The 20786-nt window shown below is 52.6% G+C and overlaps 9 protein-coding genes across 9 annotated transcripts; 4 read left to right on the top strand and 5 right to left on the bottom strand.

Moving 5' to 3' along the window:
- Positions 1–1673: 1673 nt before the first annotated feature.
- On the top strand, positions 1674–4479 carry N7477_004321 (DENN (AEX-3) domain protein; the record flags this gene model as incomplete). Its single annotated transcript, XM_056965984.1, has 2 exons — positions 1674–2054; positions 2113–4479. The coding sequence occupies 2 exons, from the start codon at positions 1674–1676 to the stop codon at positions 4477–4479; spliced, it is 2748 nt and encodes a 915-aa protein (XP_056822765.1).
- Positions 4480–5101: 622 nt separating this feature from the next.
- N7477_004320 (SDR family NAD(P)-dependent oxidoreductase) lies at positions 5102–6260 on the bottom strand (the record flags this gene model as incomplete). Its single annotated transcript, XM_056965983.1, has 4 exons — positions 5102–5558; positions 5609–5939; positions 5998–6029; positions 6136–6260. The coding sequence occupies 4 exons, from the start codon at positions 6258–6260 to the stop codon at positions 5102–5104; spliced, it is 945 nt and encodes a 314-aa protein (XP_056822764.1).
- A 595-nt stretch (positions 6261–6855) lies between these two features.
- N7477_004319 (uncharacterized protein) lies at positions 6856–10068 on the top strand (the record flags this gene model as incomplete). The annotated part of the gene is made up of 1 exon (XM_056965982.1): positions 6856–10068. The coding sequence occupies one exon, from the start codon at positions 6856–6858 to the stop codon at positions 10066–10068; it is 3213 nt and encodes a 1070-aa protein (XP_056822763.1).
- A 364-nt stretch (positions 10069–10432) lies between these two features.
- On the bottom strand, positions 10433–12007 carry N7477_004318 (uncharacterized protein; the record flags this gene model as incomplete). The annotated part of the gene is made up of 1 exon (XM_056965981.1): positions 10433–12007. The coding sequence occupies one exon, from the start codon at positions 12005–12007 to the stop codon at positions 10433–10435; it is 1575 nt and encodes a 524-aa protein (XP_056822762.1).
- A 1338-nt stretch (positions 12008–13345) lies between these two features.
- N7477_004317 (uncharacterized protein) lies at positions 13346–13869 on the top strand (the record flags this gene model as incomplete). The annotated part of the gene is made up of 2 exons (XM_056965980.1): positions 13346–13545; positions 13605–13869. 2 exons carry the CDS (start codon positions 13346–13348, stop codon positions 13867–13869), a joined length of 465 nt encoding a protein of 154 aa, XP_056822761.1.
- A 1176-nt stretch (positions 13870–15045) lies between these two features.
- On the bottom strand, positions 15046–16719 carry N7477_004316 (Zn(II)2Cys6 transcription factor; the record flags this gene model as incomplete). The annotated part of the gene is made up of 1 exon (XM_056965979.1): positions 15046–16719. One exon carries the CDS (start codon positions 16717–16719, stop codon positions 15046–15048), a length of 1674 nt encoding a protein of 557 aa, XP_056822760.1.
- A 284-nt stretch (positions 16720–17003) lies between these two features.
- Positions 17004–17171, top strand: N7477_004315 (dolichyl-diphosphooligosaccharide--protein glycosyltransferase subunit 4; the record flags this gene model as incomplete). Its single annotated transcript, XM_056965978.1, has 1 exon — positions 17004–17171. The coding sequence occupies one exon, from the start codon at positions 17004–17006 to the stop codon at positions 17169–17171; it is 168 nt and encodes a 55-aa protein (XP_056822759.1).
- Positions 17172–17539: 368 nt separating this feature from the next.
- N7477_004314 (uncharacterized protein) lies at positions 17540–17758 on the bottom strand (the record flags this gene model as incomplete). Its single annotated transcript, XM_056965977.1, has 1 exon — positions 17540–17758. One exon carries the CDS (start codon positions 17756–17758, stop codon positions 17540–17542), a length of 219 nt encoding a protein of 72 aa, XP_056822758.1.
- A 108-nt stretch (positions 17759–17866) lies between these two features.
- Positions 17867–20047, bottom strand: N7477_004313 (putative C2H2 finger domain protein; the record flags this gene model as incomplete). Its single annotated transcript, XM_056965976.1, has 1 exon — positions 17867–20047. The coding sequence occupies one exon, from the start codon at positions 20045–20047 to the stop codon at positions 17867–17869; it is 2181 nt and encodes a 726-aa protein (XP_056822757.1).
- Between the last annotated feature and the right edge of the window lie 739 nt (positions 20048–20786).

The following is a 20786-nucleotide window of genomic DNA, read 5'->3' as shown; positions in this document are numbered from 1 at the left end:
ATATGGGGGTGCAGCGCGAGGGCCGAAGTAGTGGATACCTCTGCAGGTACAAGCTGGGATGTGGAGACGGACGACGCCGCGGTTTCGGACTGCTGGATCGGTGGTTGATCGGCGGCCCCAGCTTCAACTTCCTTGCTCTCTTTTTCTTTTCTTTTCGGGTTGGTCCCGTGTTCGCCCCCTGCCCTGCAGCTGCATGTCACTGATGGCATCGATTGGCCCCCTGGGCTGGATCAGATGCGAGGTAAGAAGATCACTGAAATCTCTGCAATCATTGGCAGTCTTTGCAACGATCCGCCATCGGTCGCGATGTTTACCGCCATTTATGTCGGTAGGGGATCCTCTTTGACCGTACGAATGACCGCCATGGGCCCCGGTTGCCCACCGCAGAGCAGCTTGGTCCGAGAGTGGCTCTGGATACCCGTGAACCTCAGACAGCTCGGTATATTTTGACATGGGTGGAGCTCGCGAGGAAACCGGCTTCAACAGGGAGATGGAAGCCGTAGAACCTAGAGCACTGAGAGGACCGAGACTACATAAGTCCTAGTGCATGATCCTTCACATTTCAGGGGTCGTCAACCTTACGAACACACGGACCATACCCAACATGACATCCCCCCAATAAAAAGAAAATTTTAATACGTGGGTCTGCAGACTTCGCACTCGTGTCAACACGGGGGAAAAAAAAAACAACGGCTGGAGACGCATCTCCAAAAGAAACCATGGTTCCCTGGCCCATCTGACGGTTGTTCGGTTGGCCATGCGCTTCCAAATCATAGATCGCGATCGGGTGCCCACTTCGATCGTACCGCGTTCTCGCCCTGTTCGACAAGGTCTATAGTCGCGTCATTGCTGGGGACTCCTCACTTCTGTGAGCAGTGTGAGACACCTGGTCTGTAGATGTAACCCAGAGCACTGCTGGGACTCGGTAGATGACAGTGGCAAGGAGTGAGATGCGTGCACTGTTAAGACTTGGACCGTGAGCAGACCCTGTGACACGCCAGTACATTCGGACCTATCGATCGTGGGGATGAAACGACACGCATGAATCGGTTTGGATAGATCGCGTCCAGCCCTAGGGTTGGGTGTCTTGCTTCTGATGTGGGTGTCCAAGTGCGTAGAGGATTTAGGATTCGGACTAGGATCAGGATTAGTGTCAGTGTCTGGCATCAGGGTCCTTGAGTACTCGGTACTCCGCACCAAGACACATTCCTAAGCATCTACAGCGCAGCGCAGCACAGGACAGCACGGCACAGAGACCGAGATCCTGCCCCTAGCAGGTCCTAGCAGGGATCAATTCCAATTTCCCAAAAAAAATATCTCCGTCCAAATTTAATTAACGGACCGAGCCCAAGTGGAGCCCTTCTGCCCGCTCCATCTTGAGTGTTCGTTAGTCCCCAAACCATCCCCCTTGGGTTTAGACTCGACCGTCTCCTATTCTTCTCTGTTCCCCCCTAAACTTCAAACCCTTTCAACCTTTGATAGTGGGCACTCTCTACCGGCCTGGGGCTTTTGACACTCCCTATTATCCAACTTTGGCCTCAATCGTTTCATTGTTCATTGTTCATTGATTTTTCTCTTTTTCTATAGACCCGGCACTCTAGTAGTGCAGAGGTTCCCTCATCCCCAGGCCCGAAACCTACTCGACACTCGTCATACATTGATTTCCCGACACAATGGGAGCTTCTTTGAGAGATCACTCATCCTTTGTCCGGCCCGCGACTCGGGATCGGCCCACGACTCGCGGCGAAGGGGAAAATTCGCTGGTCGTCCCTAGCCGCACGTCGTCGCTGCACTCTCGCATCACGCAACCCATTCCTTCTTCTCTCAGCGTGAAACCCGCTCAGCGGACTCCGAAAACTCTTACTCATGCATACATGGTCTGCGGTGTCGGCCGTGAGCCTTCACAATGGGTCAAGGCACCGATCCCCGACCAGGGCAAAATTGGCCATATGAAAGGTGCTGTCGGCCAATTCTGGCTTCCGGAGATTTTGGGCAGCAGTCCCCGTTTAGAACAAGACAATGATATTGCGAGAGCTCTACACTCGGCCATGAGGGTAAGCTCTGGAATAGAACGGCGGTGGAAGAGTGACGGACTAATCAATCGATATCTAGGCTTGCTTCCCGCATGATGTGGAGATCTGCACCGGAAAGAGCCAGCCTCACTGTGCTCACCACGCCTTTGTCCTCCAGCAGGACTCATCTCATACTCTGTACGGTATCGCGCTGCGCGTTTGGTCTCGTGCAGATGAGAAACGTGCCGAAACCATCCGCGAGCTTCGCAAGAAGACCGAGCCCGACTTTTACGACAACCCCGATGAGACCTACTGGATCCCCTATTGCTTAAGTTTCCTTTCCCGCTACCCTCTGTACGACCTCCTGGGCGACTATCTCCGGGGCATGTGGATCCACTGGAACAAGGCCACCAACCTCTTCCACGCCGAGGAGGTTTCTCGCATCCTGAGCTTCCCGGCTCCTCGCCTCAATGATCTGGTTCGGATTGATATGAAGGACTATGCCCTTTGCTACCAATTTCCATCGTCACCCACCGGCTTCCAAAATTTCTCCATGTGGCCCCTTTTCAACTGTCTGTCGATTCCTAACATCGTCGGTGTCGTCGAGGCCGCCGTTTCGCCTACTCGCCGAATTATCTTTGTCAGTCACTACCCCGCTATGCTGACCGTGGCTTCCGAGACTGTTCGCTACTGCGTGCGTGTCTACGAATGGAGTGGTCTGTATGTGCCCGTTGTGCACGCCCGCCACGTGAAAGATCTTGTCCAGGAACCTGGCCCCTATATTTTGGGTATCACTGCTGAATGCCGTACACTGTTCAACGCCCCATCCGATGCCCTGGTCGTTGATCTGGACCGCAACTTTGTGCTGACCTCTAGCCCTCCCAACGTTCTCAACCAAGGCCAGCGCACCAAGTTCATTAACCGTCTGACACAAGCCTTGAACGGTGATGTGTCTCCTTCCGGTGTTCCCACTCACCTGCGCTCTGCCTACGCTGGTGGAAAGCTGATCCCCGCCGGTCAAATCATTGTCATGCGCGGCGAGGTCGAGAGTGTCCAGGAGCCCCAATGGTGGAACCAGGATGCCGTTATGGGCGTAATGGACCACGTCTGCGAGAAACTTGGCCGCAATACCGGCATGAAGGCCATTTTCGGTGGCTCGGTCAAGAAGCCTCTGATGACCAAGGTCTCGATGCGTCACTTGAACGAGATCGTTCGCGAGCGCAACCAGTACTCTCGGGATGCCATGGAGGCTTGGCAGGATTTCATCAACCTCAAGGGCCGTATGGACACCGAGCTCAGCAAGGTCACCAAGCGCAACAACTTCCTTGTCGAGGAGCTCGAGACCTGGAAGCAACAATTCCTCAAGTTCCAGGCCTTTGCTGAGCAGCTTACCAAGGAGACCTCCGAACTCAAGGTCAAGATCGAGAACCATAAGCGCGAGAGCCGTCGCCTGACTGGTCTTATCGACCAGCAGAAGGATGACGTTGCTCGTCTCACTCTCCGTCTTTCCGGCACTGAGAAGCAGCGTGATGATGCTCTTGAGGCTCTGGTTCTTCAGCAGGAGATTGCCGAGGAGCTCGAGCGCGAGCGCAAGCGCAACCAGAAGGAACTCTCTGCTCTTAGCCACACTAACTCGACACTCACTCGCCAGCGTGATGATGCCCAGCGTGTCGTTCTGCACCTGCGCAGCCTCGTCTGCGGCCAGAGTCACCATATGGAGCACATTGTGCGTTCCATTGGTAGCAGATCCGAGATTGCTGAGATGATCGAGCAGGGTTACGCGGACGCCCCCGAAGAGTCTATCGAGGACATGTCGGAGGTTGCAGAGGAGACATCGGTGGGCAAGAGCGGCAAAAGCAAATCGGTAAATGATATGAACCCCGTGCTCGAACAGCACCTGCTGAACCTTGGAAAGAACCACAAGTCCGCTGCTCGTCTGAGTATGTCTGACGTAGCCGACCGTTACCTCCAGGACAAGACCGATGCCATCGCGGATATCATCCGCAGCATCAGTGACCAGTGCGCTGCCGCCGTCGAGGGTCTGCATCTCGCCCAAGACGCCGAGCATGAGGAGGTCGATGCTTCCAAAATCTCGTCCGCCAACAACTCTCCCCGTCTGGGTTCCGAATACGATGGTCAGGATGGTCGCACCACCCGCGCTACCAGTGAAGTGAGCGACGCCGATAACAACTCCCTGCACCCAGAAAACCGCCACTCCAGCATTCCTCCCACCCCGGACCTCGTTCACAACCGCTCCAGCACATCCATGTCTATGGTCAGCAGCTCAACCTTCCCCGAGCGTTCGAGCCAGCAGTATGGGCCTGGTGACATTCCCACCCGCATCGTGGAGGATGATGACGAGCACGCCCACGACTCCGGTGATGACCAACAGACCGAGACTGGCACTCTGTCCAAGCAGGCCAGTGAGGATCTCATGCGGCCCAACACTGCCCGTGTGATCTCATAATTTGGTTCCATCACTCCTTCATGGATGATTGCAACGCTTCACTGAGATGACCCTGTTTTTTTTTGCCTTTCCTTTGGCGTGGTCCTACCTTCTTCATTGGCGCCGAGACCCTTTCCGGCCCGGCATCGTTTTGTTTCGCTTCGTTGTGTCGAACATTTTGATACACCCGTTATATCCATCCGCCTTGAATCCTCATCTTCTTGTCTATTGATTTGCGGCTTCGTTTTCCTTGAGGTGTTTTCATTATTACCTGGGAATCTGTTACTATTTGTCGTACCTTCTGGGATGGACGACTCTCTTATTGTCTGCTTTCCGCTACCTCTCCGCCACCTTGATTTGCAAGACTTGGCGTGAGAGACAGCGATACACTGCACTCTTATTGCCGCACCAAGAATATGCAGGCTTTTCTTATATTGTGCCACACTCCCTATTTCCTTTTGTCCGCAATCGTTGATCTGGACTCACTCGATTGCCTTGGGAATTCCATCCCTGCTGTATCTAAAAATGGAATCTGTAATTTTTGTTCAATCCCGTGTCAAGACTGTAGACATTGTTTGCTTCGTCGATGATGAACCCTCGTTATGTTGGAAATTGAATTATGTACATGTTACTAGGCAAGACACTATGCAAGCTTCCCTGGAACCACGGGGTGCCCGGCACTTAGTCCACCACAAACAGCCCAGGCCTGACCATTGACATAGCTGCTTTCATCACTACCTAAGAACAAGGCCACACGTGCAACCTCATCCGCGACAGCACCTCGCTGTGTGGGGTTCAACTGTCCGATCTTCCGCTGCGTGCCGCGCTTTCGCGCATGGTCGAAAACCGCCTGTGTCATGCCCGTCTCAATCAGTCCAGGACAGATGGCATTGATGCGAATACCAGTACCGGCCAGCTGATATGAGACAGTCTGTGCAATGGATACAACTGCAGCCTTAGAGGCAGAGTAATCTGTCGAGCCGGCGTTGGAGCGCAGTCCAGCCACCGATGCAGTGCAAATGATAGATCCACCAGGATACGGCTTGGCTTCCGAGGTTATTTTCATCGCTGGAGCGGCATGCTTGGCAGCCAGGAAAGGACTGTCGAACCATGTCAGTTTGCGTCCTGCAACGTCGGACTTGAAGCTTACCCCAATGCATTAACCTTCATAGTCTGCATGAATGCATCGCCTTCAATCTCGGTGAAAATCTTCGGCTGGCCGACAATCCCGGCATTGGCGAAGAAGATGTCCAGCCGGCCGTATGCAGCAATCGCTTCGTCAATGACAGCCGTCAGGGCCTTTTCATCGGCAGCATCAAATTGCCGCACATGCACGTCCACACCCGGATACAGGGACTCGATCTCACGCTTGTGCGTTGCAAGATGCGAGTCGGCGAAATCACAGATGTACACGGCTTTGGCACCGTTGTGCGCGAATTGATGTGCGCTGGCACGGCCAATTCCGTTGGGAGAGTTTGCTCCTACGTTGTTTTAGTGTTCATAGTCCAGAAGAGCTTTGGCGTACTCCGTGTAACTTACCGGTGACAATTACCACCTTGTCTTTTGCCCGACTATACCGAGGTTAGCTTTGCTCTTTTATAGCCATTGAGCAGGTAGCTCGATAATGTATGGATCCTTCAATGGCATATCATGGATGAAGCACTGAGTTTTACTCACGGGCCTACAGAGTCTGATGCAATGTGCCGAATCTTGGGAATATCCTCAAAGGTGCCTTCATCGGGTATACCCTCGACAAGCTGCTTGCTGAGAGCTTGGAGACGTTGTTGAGCTGCCGCAGACATGGTGGCTTCTGAAAAAGCAAAAAGTTGAGCTTGGGAATGAAGTATTCGTAAAAGTGCTCACCTTTACAGAAAGATCGGGGTTGATCAAGGTAAAACAGCGAGTGTAATACTAAAGAAGTAGGGGACTCTTCGCACCTTCCCCACTCAAGTCGGTTACTTTGCGGAGAGCCGAGGCTGAGATCAGGTGACTTATCGAAGCCGCATCGTCAGGTCACATGATAGAGAGCCTCTATATCACGTGAGAGCGCATCACGTCATGTGCCGATGCTTGTTTTTAGTGAAGCCTTGACTTGTGTCAGTTTTCAAAATCCCGTTTTGCCCCGCCGTGAGTGTGCACTAGTTCTCGGCCGTTGTCAAAACTCACCTGTACCGTTGGTTGACACTGCGGTCGCCGATCTCCCTTTATTCTTTGGATCCACACAGACTGTTAAGGATCGCCAAAGGCGCGTGACAAAGAGAAAACGCCCTGCTGCCAGGATACCTCCATCTTACACTGGAAATTTTCCATATGTCTACACCTGATAGTGAAAGGAAGCATTCATGAAGTCCGCAAGCTCCCATTCCCCCGTCTATGTCATCAAACAGTCGTTGAGTCATGGCCGAGCCCGATCCTCAACCCCAGCGACGGTCTTCCTCCCAGGCCTCCTCTGCATCCAGCAGGAGCCAAAAGGCTAGAACACTTCGCACAAAAGGCCAGAAACGGCACTCGGCTTCTTCCAATGCGCCCACCGATCTCACCTCGTTCCCTTCGCTTTCCCCGCCTGATCACGCCCCCACGTTGAACTCCGGTTTGACGAATACGTTGATGACTGCCAATGGCGCGGATGGGACTACGGAGTTTGGTCGTGGGCGTAAAGCCACGTTGGCCAGGCTTACCACTGGGTTGTCTCACAGTTCAGGTCGGGCTGCCTTGTTTGAAGATTCCGCCCCACTACATGACATCCCGGGGGCCCTACATTTGGCGGATGATGCCCATATTGAGCGCCTGATAGCGAGTACTGGTGCCGTGAAAATCGTTAGACAGTATGCGCGGGACTTGGCTCAGCGTGATGCTGAGATCTCGGCTCTGCGGCAGCGTGCTGATGCGAGGGAGCGTGAGCTCAAGCGGATGCTTCGAGAAGTATCTGTATCGAATCAGGATATCGAGCGTCGCCTATACCAGCTGGAGAATAATCCAGAGGACCGCCATTCGGACGGAGAGAGCAGTCACAGTGGCAGGAAATCCGCAGGGCTGGATGGCCTCATGTCCCAGGCCATGACAGATGCAGTTGGATCTCAATCAGATGCAGAAGACTCAGATCTCCAAGCTACGATTCGCGCCCAGCGATCGGAAAATGAAGCTCGCAAGGAAGTGACCAGGGCCGAATCAAGCAACAATCGAAAGCGAACAGGCTCATTGCGCGGCTGGGGTGACTACATCTTTGGTGATTCGACCAATGCGAGTCGGAAGACCAGTCGCGCCAGCAGTATTATGAGTGATATGCACGGCATTGAAGAGGAAGGCGGCGAACGTCCTCGTATACCCAGTAACCTCTCTGTCCGTCGCAAGGCTCTTGACGAACAGCTTTTCCAGCCCCCGGGCATCTCCGCGAGTGATGCGAAGCGGATTGCAAGCGAATCCACCAATGGCGACGACCGTTCTAGTGTTCATTCTCGGAAATCATCCCGCTCACTTGGGTCATGGACTGTCAAATTGTTTGCCGGTAACACACAGACGCCAAAAGAGGCCAGCGATTCCGAGGCCATTCGCAGCAAGTCTGTCAATCTAGAAAAATCAATGACCCAACCTGGCACTCCAAAGAGCGGTATGTCCGCTGTTGCTGCGTTGAAGAGGATCAATGGTCACGGCGTGGTTCCACCTGGACGTCCTGCCAGCGTGGGCAGTGGGACGGTCAGAATTAATCCAGCCGCACGCAGGACTGCAGCAGGGAGCGTGTCACAAGGTACCGCCGCCGAGACATCAGATCGTACCACGACCAATCTGGGCCCCGTCGAAATGGATGCCATCTTGCCTGTTGAATCTCGACCTCCGACTCTCGCCCCAATTTACAACAACTCCCAGCCTGGCGAATTTCTCACCGATCGGTTTGGTTTCATTTATGATCAGCGCCGGAAGAGACGACAGAGGGAAGCTACCTCGGGGAAGCGGGTTCGATCACCTTTAAGCATTACCGAGACTCTTGGAAACCTCCGGAGTGAAGTATCGGACGGAGAAAACGATCAGACCGACTATCAAGAGACACCTCAAACTCCGGGTTCCCCTCCAGGCTCTCCTGACGACCCAGAAAGTGGAGCTGTTAGTCTTCGCCGCTGGCAGGACTATCTGAGGTTACCGTCTCGTCCAACAGAACTTTTATCGCATACTCCATCTGCGGCCCCGATTGTTTCTCTGACAAATGCTGAGGATAGTCGCTCTCATAGCTCGTCTGTTTCAACCGACAAAGGACTCTCTGTCAGCTCGAGCCCTCAACCATCGGCATCCACGTCGACCATTACCGCTAAAAATCCTGAATTTGCTGGAGGACTTACGGAAGAGTCTACTACTTTATCTGCGAGAATCAACCCTGCGGAGGCTGAGCCAGTTAAGCTACTGCTGGAGCAACTGACTGATCTCCATGATACTCTCCAGCGCGATCGTACCGTCCGGTGGAATGAGTTCCTTCGCAAGGTGCGCGCCGAACGCAGAAAAGAGGGTGAAGCCGCAGCTGCAGCTGCAGCAGCCACGTCAACGGACCGGTCCCTAACAGCAGTGGACACACCTGAAGCCACCCTCGCTGATGGTGAGGTTATTGGCATCGCTGGTCTGGGCAATAAAGGCAAGGTCGGCCGCAACAAGTGGCGAGAGTTCCGATCTCTTGTCCTCGCCGGCATCCCCGTTGCCCTCCGTGCCAAGGTGTGGTCTGAGTGCAGTGGCGCATCTGCCATGCGTATTCCTGGATACTATGGTGACCTGGTGCGGGGCGTGGGAGGAACCGAACCTGATGTTTCGGTGGTCGCACAGATCGACATGGACATTCGTCGCACCCTCACCGACAATGTCTTTTTCCGCAAAGGTCCCGGTGTTGATAAGCTCAGGGAGGTCCTCTTGGCGTACTCACGACGCAACGAAGAAGTGGGATACTGCCAGGGTATGAACCTCATCGCAGCATCGCTCTTACTCATCATGCCAACGGCCGAGGATGCATTTTGGATTTTGGTCTCCATGATCGAGATTATTCTGCCTGAACATTACTATGATCATGGACTTTTGGCATCTCGTGCGGACCAGGTGGTACTGCGCCAGTACATCTCGGAGCTTCTTCCCAAGCTCTCGGCACACCTGGAGGATCTTGGCGTGGAACTGGAGGCTCTCACGTTCCAGTGGTTCCTTTCTGTGTTTACGGATTGTCTCTCTGCGGAAGCGTTATACCGAGTATGGGATGTGGTATTGTGTCTCAATGTGACCAGTGCAGTTCCCAATGGCCCGGGTCCGACCGTCTCTTCGGCTTCCAGCGTCAAAGACGGCAATGATAAAGCGACTCTGGCCTCCGAGGATAGCCCGTCTGGTAGTGGTGGTGGAAGTACATTTCTTTTCCAAGTCGCCCTCGCCTTGCTTAAGCTCAACGAACCGCAGTTGCTTACAACCTGCTCCACCCCGGCTGCTCTCTACACGTATATCAACCACCAGATGACTAACCATGCTATCAGCATCGACGGGTTGATTCAAGCCAGCGAGGCATTGCGTAACATGGTCCGCCGCGAAGACGTTGTCTCTCGCCGGGCTGTCGCGCTCAGAGACATGCGCGAATTCAGCGTCGGGCGGGACTAGAATTATCTCGAATGGTCTTCAGTCCATAATTGATGATCCTTCACACTTTTCTTTTGTTCTTTCATTGACTTTCAATAAGAGAGCTTTGACGATGCCAACATGACGAGCATTGGGCAGGGCGTTCTGGCATTTTTGATTCGTGGATTCCCCACCCGCATTCATTCCTTGGGCGCTATTTTCCTTCTGATCTTGCTTTTTTCAGCAAGACATTTGACTTGGGCTTGTCTTATACTCCTGCGTGGCATTTCGAGATACCCCTGCTTCTCATCTGGGATCGTTAGACTTTACAAAATAGCATCTTTTTTTTTAGAAAATAACTCGATTGTCTATTTTGCTATGTCATATGCTCTGTTTCAACACATCTCTATATGTCACCGACAGAGAACCGGCTCCAGCTCCGGATGCGAGCTCCATATACCATGAACAAGATGGGTGAGACCATGATTACCGCCGATAACCCGGCTAACAGCGTGGCCGACCAGTTGATGCCCAAGCTTTTGTACATCGGTCCCTCAAACAGAGGAAACGTGGCCGAGGCCATGGAACGTACCATGACATGAATACTGATTGCGGACACGGTGTTGAGTAGATAGACATCCACGATGAAGACTATACCCGAGATGAAGATGATTTGCAGGGCCAGCCCAATCACAAAACACGCAATGACCTGACATAACCAGTGGGCATTGCCACTCCATCCAAACCACAACAATGCCGGTGGAAGCAGCACTGCACCGAAGATCATAGGCGGCAGTCGATGTTCCGGGGTGATGCGAGGTGGTCGGGGAGATTCATCGACCTTTTCGGTCTGATAAGCATCCCATCGCTTCTTATACCAGGTCATGGTGAAGAGTGAAAAGAGTCCGACAGCTGCCACGACACCGATGCCGACAGCGATGAATGGGAGACTCGCAATAGGCGTGCTCCAGCCTCTGTCCTCAAAGGCTTTGGGGAAGAGCTGATACGAAAGGTACGACGAGCCATAGACAAGTGTCAAGTAGACCGTCATCACGATGAGGATAGGCTCCCGCACGAACATGCGCACTGGCTTGGTGCCGTATTTGCGCAGCATTACCTTCAAATCCGTGGAGACCATTTCATTCCGAGATTTCCAGTTTTCGTTGCCCGTTTCACGACGCAGACGAGCCGCGCGCTTCCTGAGAATCTGGTTATGCGATGTTTCGCGCAGCAGGAAAATACACATGAACCCGACCACGGCGCAGAGAATCAGCGTGACCCATGCCGTCCAGCGCCACGAGCCATTATCGACGATGAAAGCCCCGACGATGGGCGCAATAGTCGAAGCGAGGTTCATACAACTCGCCGACATTCCCACCGCCACACCTCGTGTCGGTCCGACGAAGACATCTGCCAGAATCCCCGATCCCACCGCGAGTCCACCACTTCCCAATAATCCAGCTAGAAATCGGCATACGAGGATCGTGGTGACCGACTGCGCCAGAGCCAGCGGAATCTGGAAGATCGCGCATCCGGTCAAAGCAATCGCCAGCACTGGAGCGGAGCCCACCAACTCGGCCATGGGGGCAAATACAACAGGACCGGTGGCAAACCCAGCTACGAAGAGAGCAACGCCTAAGCTCATTACTTCCTGTGAGACCCCATACTCGTGAGCCGTGACGTCCGCTGCCGATCCGAATATACTTGATGCAAATGCGATCGGGAAGATTACTGCCAGCGGCGCTGATGAGCGTAATAGCTTCTCCCGTCGCGACCAGTTCTGAGGATTTTCAGGATCATTTGGACCATCCCAGGTGACGAGGTTGAGAGTCGATTCATGTTCGTCTGATGATGGTGGTTGAGATTGAGATTGAGATTGAGGTTGAGGCTGAGGCTGAGAGTTGAATGGAGTGGCTGATCCCGGCATGGAGAAGTCGACAGCCCTTCGATCCATTGTATTCTCCATGGCACTCGAGTCCATGTGGAACAGGGAAGACACAGGAATTAAGAAAATTTCACGTATTGAGAGATCTCTGGCAGAGAACTCGACTTCAAGGCCTTTGTGATCGGCAATTCAGGCACTGCGGCTGGATCCACGACCGTGTATAGTAGGGCGGCGCTTGCTCCGACACTAATACTTGACCTCCTTAGCCTGTCAGGAAGTGTCGTAGATCGATTTAGATCAATTCAGATCAACTGTATCATACCTAGCAGCTTGACCAAAAGCTATGAGAAATGGATATAAGCACTAGAGATTCATTTGATTGCCCCTGGATGTAGATATTCTTCGCTTCGGGTATCGTGTTGTACTCGAGACGAGGCAGTATCCAAGGCTCGGACAAGTCGCCGAACCATGTTCACCCCGCGTTAGGATGATCAGTAACTCTGTCTCGTGTCCGATGAAAATTGGATTGCCTTGAAGTTTGAGACACTAGCCATGGTCAAGGTGGACGGACGATTCTCATCGAGTTCTAGTATATCGAATTCCATCAAGTGTCGTGACATCGGGACTATGAGCAGGATAAAATCCACATTGGCGACATCTCTTCCTCCGCTTCTTTTTCACCCAGTGGAACAGATCACCCACTGTGACTCCGTCGTGGACTGGGAATGAATTCGGCAACGGGTGTGAAGTCCCTATATATCTGTCATCGTTCAAGGGAGAGAGATGCGATGGTTAAACATCGTCGAACTATCGTTTTCAGTGCCTGGTGTTGAGTCCATCTGTGCGAACCAATACCTCGACTTTGTATCGAACATCGCTCAAATTTTTTGCAATGATCGACACCCTTTTCTTGACCACCCAATGAGGCACTCTCTGACATCCTGAGAATAGAACGGGGCTCAGACTTAGGCGCAAAGCCTGCTTCGGAAATGATCTCCGCTTCTCGACTTTGGCCCCAAATCCACGGCGATCGCAGGAATCATTAGAGATCGGGGGCCTGAATGCATCAGCCACAGCCGCAGTCTGGAAAGAGATCTATTCCGAACCCAAAACACGAGATCTGGATCATCATCTGGGTGGCCCAATCTTGAAAGGCTCGCAGGGACTGGAGCGAACTCACGGCCGTGTTGCATTTGACGGCTTCGAGGCCTTGAAAGTAGTCACTCATTGCGCCGTGGACATGTTGACAAGTGTCTCAAACCAAGGAGTTTACTATTTTTGATTCCAAAGTATTGGACGCCTCATGAGAAGCATCTTCTTTATTGAAGCAGACAATCGAGGTATAAAGACGTGTCTTCACGGCTTCAACTAGCTCTCATCCATCACAACTTCCAAATCTCCTCAGTCCTTTGACAAGCCAATTCAAGCTACAAAATGAAGTTTACTATTGCTTCCATTCTGCTGGCTGCCAGCTCAACTTTTGCTGCTCCTACGAATGTCGCCCGCAGCAACTCCATCCAGATCAGCGATTTCTGGGCTCGCGCTGGACCTCTCTCCCCCGGTGCATACATGCACTTCACCGTCACCGATCCCAACTACCCCGATGACACGCCCACGGATTGCAACCTCATCTGGTAAGTCCATAGCTGCCTCGAGGGACAGGTTTCAAAGGCTAATCTTCGATTGTGTCCAGGACCTATGGGTGGCTGCCCGAGTCCAATGCTCGGTGCAACAACGGCGAGTACTACATCAAGTTCCCTCAAGGGGCTCCCGACTTCAATCGCTTTACGCTGGAGCTGGAGAGGGTTTCGGGTTCTATTCCTGAAGATGGCCAGGTCTTGCTGAGTTCGAATGCCAATGGAGAGGCTCCTGGCACTAAGTGGATTTGCGTGAATAATCCCGATGCCAACACCGAGATCAGCTGTTCCTATGATGGAATTCTGGAGATGCAGGTCTAATGAATGGACATTGGAGGAACATGGGTACGGAGGCACGAGGTTTCATGCATGGTTAGATTGTTTATACATGCTGCATGGTCAAGTTAGTAATAAATTTCAGTGGAAACTCAAGAATTCAGTGGTTTTTTATATATCAGGTCTTACAGAGTCATCTGATAGGGGATTCTGTCATGAGGACACACAGGATGGGACAAGATTAGACCCATCAATGTGTTTCATGTGTTCTGTGCTCCCCAAAAACGCCAATGAATCCAGCCTCGCCTTTTCTCAATCAAAGTTTGAATCGTATTGGAAGATCTCATCATGTGCACTTGGTCTTTGCAACTGACTTTTAATGCAAAAATCGAGAAATCAAAGAACCAAACAATCATACATACTCGATGACAAATCAAGTGGAAACGACGGCCCGGGGACCACGGGCCACTTTGCTCTGCAGCTTGTTGACGTTCCATTGAGGCTACCAAGAGAGATCGACAGGGCATGATGGTGGTCTCAGATGGGAGACATGATCTATCTTGCTTTCCCGATAACATCTACAACTATATCAATCTGAAAATATATGGATCACGAAAAAAGGTATCCGCTTTATTCTTTCAAAAGTAGATCCTACCCAGGTATCTTCCCAGGTTGTGGTCACAAAGGCAACTAGATACAACAGAACCCAATATCGATGACATGAGAATTATTAGTATAGATGATCGGACAGAAAGTCCGTGCTCAGAGTCCCTTAGTGTTTGCCTTTGGCAGCCAAGACCCATAGGAAGTCGTAATCTGACGACCTCGGGATTCAAAGACGTGTCATTCCTGCAAGAAAGAGAAACCTCGACCATTAATCAAGTAATTGACTGCCAGGTGCTGAGCATGGAATGTCTAGATTATGTTTGCGAGCAAGAATGGAGGGCGCGACTCTGTGTGGTTTCTTGGCTTCACCCTTTGGCCGCTGTCAGGCTTATATCAGCTGATGGTTCATCTTAAAACCCCGTAGATTTCAGTTTGAAGAAACCGAAAGTCTGGTTTCAGTCGGACCTTGACAAGAATACGGTCCAGCGAGATCGAAATCCAGCCCCCCTCCCCTTCCCTTGATTCTGTTCAACAGAGACACCCAATATTCATGCGAGAATATACATGATGCCACAATGTCACTCGAATGACTGGGCCTTCCCTTCAGAATCTCCTTCAGCTGCCGCCTTCCTGAACCCAGAAGGTCAGATCAAGCGGGTCCATACTCGGTCGAACACCCATGTCCAACACATCCCGAGATACGGCTTTGATCTGTCGCATAATGGACTGCGATATGGCCCAGGTACGGCCCAGGGATTTGAAGACTCCGATGGTGAGACCGATGCGCTCACGACTAGGGTCGGGCATAGAGCCTGCTTTGACGGAGCAAGCGGCCAACTGCACGATTGAGCTCAAAGTGAGGGCGCAAATGAAGAAAGGGGTGTGTCTCTCCACTGGCAAACGAATGGCAGCCAACGAAGACAGCTCACTGGCTGCCTTGACAGCCTTCATGGCATGGGCATGATGTGAAAATGCCGGCACGCTTATGGGACCGTGGTGACCACAGATGACCTCTGAGGCGACGGCAGGCGATGACAGAAGATCGGATCGGGGGAAGTTCAGATAGATGGAAGCACCGTTCACGATCATAGTCGCCTGGAACATGATCTCGTCGACTGAGCCGTCCGGTCGCAGCAGTTCCGCCTTGGACTCTGGAAGGTGATGGAACCAGCTAGCAATGCGCGCGTCAATCGCTTCAACATGGTCTTGCTGACCCTCTACCATCTCCTGGGTGGCGACCACACGACCAAGAATGCGCACGGCCTCAATTCGATAAGTGTACGAGGAAAAGTCGCGCTCCTCGTCGGCAAATACACGCTGATCGAATTGCATAATAGTAGGTGGTACCGGAGGGGTCAAACCATCCTGGTAGATGCGCTCTTCACAAGGAAGAGGCACTATAGGTGGAACCAGATTCGTGCGGTAAATGCGTTGCACTCCCAGAGCTGTCAAAAGTCCCTCGATAACAAAGAGTTCCCACCAGGTCCGACGCAAGCATTCAGCACGAATAGGGTCGAGGTCGCTGGCGGTCTCGGCATAGGTCGCCTCGTGCATACCGAGGTCGAATGCCAAGTCCACAGCACTAGCCAGGCACTCACCCGCTTCGCTACGCTCATTGCGCGAATGTAACACGATAGCTAGCAGGAGCAGTGCTTGCACCTTCTCAACTGAGGGGGCTTGGTCGCGAACCGCCGCGACCACCATGGGTCGATATGTTTCACTGGAAGCGGCGGGCGTGAAGTGAGCGGCGATAAATTTCATCACCTGCTCCAAATAATGCGGGAAATGAGCGCGATAGAGAAATCGCAGTGGCGGTAGAATTGGATGGGCCGAGTGGAAGTACGTGTAATAGATATCGAGCAAATACCCGTCCCCACCGATTGACGATGCAGATTCCGGGGTTAGCGGACCGGTAGTTGGTCGCGAGGGCGTCATTGTCAAGGGCATCTCGTTCAATCTGGGACTTGCAGACCCGGAGGACGATAGAGGCATGGTCGGCGTATAGTGGAAGCCGCCGTGTAGATTCCAATCCACGGGGACGACGACCAGACCCACGGCGGGATCAAGAGGCAACTGGTCCGGGGAGGCCGGTTCTGCGCGCCGCTTCTTAGACGGGCCTTTGTAGCCTCTACGTGACTTTGTGTAGTTGCACTCGGATCCTGTGAGGGCACATCGGCTGCAGATTGGGGTCTTTCCATCGCATTTGAGATGCTTATGGCGGCACAAGAGACAGGCCAAGAGTGAGGGACCCGAGGGTTTCGTCCCGGGCGCGGAAGGGGATTCGTTCATGTCGAGAAATAGATGTGCATGGATCTGTGAAAAGAAGAAGAGAGCGGGGGTGTGGAACCTCGAAGAGGGAGAACGAGAGACAAGGATGTCCCCAGTTGCGGGTTGCGGGCGCTAAAAAGGATGACACGTCCCGTCTGTCCTTTATCATCTTCAACACTCGCAACTCTCTACATCTTCCTACTGAACCACTCGATTCCAACTATCTCTCGCGCCTCGTGCCGAATTGATCTATCCCTCTCACTTTGGAAGCCCATTCAAGTCCTTCAGTACTCAATCACTTCATCATGATCTCCGACGGCGACCTCTACCGCCTGGCCATCTTCCTGGGCTCCTGCGCCATGATGATGATTGTCCTCTACCACTTCCTCGATGTCAATGCTCACGACGACGACGAAACCGAGAACACAACGTCCAAACAAACCAGAACCACCGCCGAGTTCGCGACATCATAAAGGTGCCTTCGCTGGCCATAAGGACACATCGAGATGCAGGTCATAAATGAAGCTATGAAGAGGACGGACAGGAACCCAACTTTCAGCGCAGTCTACGTGGGAGAAAAGCGCACTACAAGCATGTACAATACCCGCTCGATGGTCTTGGTAATGCCATGACCATGGAGCAAAATGCCAGATGGCATCTGTTTTCGTTTGCAATTCATTCACATTGTTCCATGATTTTACTCTGCAAAGTTGATCGCATATCATAGGACGTGCTATGCGAAATAATGGAAGATTGGATATTCATAACGCCTGCTTTCGAACTAAGTCTTGCAACAGGGGTGGGGGAAATCATGATGCCGATGAAGATCATCATGGCCATTTTAAGGGTTATTGACAGTCATCGCAATCTCCAGGTCGGGCACAAAAGGCTGCATGGCCGGTTGGGAGAGGCTTCGGTTGCTTGCATCTGTCTCGACTCCAGTTCCCATCTTCCAGCGAATGCCAGCATCTCGGAATTTTCCCGCCTTTTCCTTATGGTTGTAAGGGCCGTGAACGCGACTGAAGGCGTCGATGGTGTTTTGGTTGACTGGAAGGGTCATGGTTTCAGGGCGAGGATTCCGCAAAGATTGCTGGAACCTAGATGATGCAGGGCCGTCCGCTAGACATGCAGATCCCATTAGACATTTCTCGTACAGGTGGTCATTTAATCAAGGATCACCGCTGGGACTCTCCGCAGTAAGGTCAATTACAGCCAGGTGGCTCTCACCAGAAGAAATCACTGGGCCGTCGCCAGAGGCCCAAGCCACTTTTTCGAGATGCTGCGAGGTGAAATGCTCCCACATGTTGGCTGCAGCCCGTGGGGTTCGGTCGGCACATTCTTTCCAGCCACATTGAAGGTTGTGCGGAATATGGACCTTGAGGACATGGCTTTGAAGTGCCTGCAGGTTGTGAAGTTCTGCCTCACAATTCACCCATTTGCAGTCAAAGACTGGGTACGGGACTGTCGACTTGTGGTTAATAGTCACCCCCAGCATGTGGTTAACGGGGGCAGTCTTTCCGGGCCGACCGACTTGGCCTTTCTTGCGTGGACGCATGCCGCGAGGGCTCGTTGGGACCACAACCTGCATTTGCATGCGAGAGGATTTAGGCGGAGACTGCGATGGCTTGGAAGCCTGTCTTAATCTTGAGCTGCTTGAAGGTGATGCTAGATTGGTTAATGGAGCCGGTGATGACGCCGATGTCGGCACCGGCGTTTGCTTTGAGCTGGATGGTAGCTCCACCACAGGCTGTCGCACTGGCGTCGGAGCTGGGGTTGGGATTGGAGTTGAATTCAGAGTTGGTACGGACGGCCTTGTAAACCTCGGGGTGCAGGTTGGAAGTAAGGGTCGAGGCGAAGAAGGAGGTAGAGGCGACTGAGGAGGGTGAAATGTAGGACGCGCGAATTTCGAAGTAGGAGCTGGAGCAGGGACAGGAGCAGGAGACGGCGGTGTTTGACGAGAAAAGTAAGAAGGACGTGCGAACGGCAGCGCGCCAAGAGCGTGCGGACGCGACGGAGCAGGCGAGCCTTGAGGGGTGTCACGTGGGCCTTCGGGGTCAAGCAAATCCCAGCGAAGGGTGGCTAAATCAGAAGTGATGTTGATGGAAGGTATTTTCTGACTGAGAAGTTCCAGATGATGGTTCAAAATCGGCTCAGTGGGGTGCTTGTCTGCATTGATTAACACATCCCGTGCGATAGTGGCGGGGTCATAGGACTCTTTAATAGCGGCGTCTTGAGCATCGATCGACTCAACAAGGTCGTTCCTCATATTGACGTGCGCCCGAGAATGAGAGCGAGGAGCATACTTTGAGGAGTCTGAAGTACCATTGGAAGAATTGACCGCGTGCTTGGTGACATGTTGCAGTCGCTGCCTTTTCGCGGTCGGAGCCTGTGCATCGGCCGGGGATTCTACCGGTGGCAGCCCACTTAGCCATACATCTGGGGCGGTTGGAATTCGAGGATTAGAAATCTCTGTTGCGTATCTGCCGCTCCTTCCATTCTGTCTATGCTGTGGAGCTGCTAGAGGCGATTGAGACAAGAACGCCGCGGGCTGTTCCGCGTCGGAGGCGTGGGATGGATTAAGCATATTCGGCGTTGCGCGAGGGCGTGAGAGTTGTGACAAAGGTGGGTTGATAGTTGGCCTTGAAGAATAATCTTGGGCTGTTGCAGGCATGATTGAGTTGTCGGATGGCAGAGACGTTATTTGAGGTTGTTCGGGGTGCGAGTGGGATGTCCCTGTAATATCGTTCTGAAAATTGGTGACCATGTTATGTTTGGGGTCCTGCTGGTGGGCCGGCGCTGCTGCTCCTATAGCTGAAGACAATCGAGAAGTTTTCGGCGGCTGATTATGGGCTCGGCGGAAGGTATTGGACGAATACGGGGACGAAGATGATTTGGCGTCAGGCTGTCTCGTATACTGCTGCCCCGAGTGGTGAGGTGGCTGTTGCTGCCGCTGTGCCCAGTGTGGTTGTTGCATCTGGTTTCCTTGAGGTTCATTCTGCACCCACGATGGCTGGTGCTGCTGCTGCCGTGTCTGCTGCTGCTGCTGCCGTGTCTGCTGCTGATGTATTGGCTGTAACTGCTGTAACTGCTGCCATCGCGACGCATAGCCGTCGCTTATGAGCCCCGGGTTCGAGTTCTGATCTGTCCATGAAGCGTGGGTCGCACGCTGAGCCCGATGGGGCGAAAGGTCTTCGTTGACAGCCTGTGCGACAGGGGCGGCTTGAATAGACGCTGGGTTCACATAAAGTGTCTCTGGATCCTGGAACAGCTCCAAGGCATCTTGTATGTCTTGTATGTCCACGGTGGGTTGGAAGCTCTGAAACCAGTGATCAAAGTCGCCATTGGCCATTGCGATGTAAAGCGGCGCGCAACGAGATCATTGGCCGAGCTCCCTAGGAGAAAAATGCCATGCGCGCACTGAGGCCAAGGTGATATGTTCGGCGTGCATAGATCCAACAAATAGATGAGGAAATTGTAGACGCGGCTTTGAACGCGAAAGAGCTCGCATCATGAGCAGTTGCGCCTTTCCCCATGTGACCTGTGGATCCGTACACGTGACAATCCACGATCTATATAAAATACGTCCACTCTTGACTTCGACTAAGCCCCGACTGCGCCTCGATCGAGACTTTTAAGACTGCTTCAAAAGAAACTGTTATGCAGTTTTCCCTTGCAATAACTGGGGTGGATGACACGGAACGAAGTTATGCACTCTTCCCCGCTATGATCGAAATGCATCATATCTGCGAAACTGCATCATAACAACCATCGAAACTGTTGTTTCTTGAGCCGTCAACGTGATGATTCTTGCCTCATCGTTGTAGCGCATATCGCCTAGTCAGCTTTGACAATCTCAATTCAATTTGAAGACTACTCTTCATCAGCCTGGTCTACTTTTTTAAAACATCATTTCGCTGAAGGGTCACCTCGTTGATTCCGGTTTGATGGACCCATGGTTGAAGGACTATTAAACAAATGGCGTATGAATAAATCAGAGCTTACTGGGGAAAGACCAACTGGTTCTGTCTTGCTAGCAAGGCGACACCGATATCCGAAAATTTGTGTTTGATAACGAATACATCCCTGGA

This window comes from Penicillium maclennaniae (assembly GCF_028827695.1).
Source record: "Penicillium maclennaniae strain IBT 15551 chromosome Unknown utg000004l:1.0-3007600.0:1.0-3009580.0, whole genome shotgun sequence".
Classification (NCBI taxonomy): domain Eukaryota; kingdom Fungi; phylum Ascomycota; class Eurotiomycetes; order Eurotiales; family Aspergillaceae; genus Penicillium; species Penicillium maclennaniae.
Note: the sequence above shows the minus strand (reverse complement) of the source record. Positions and strands in the feature narration are given on the sequence as shown.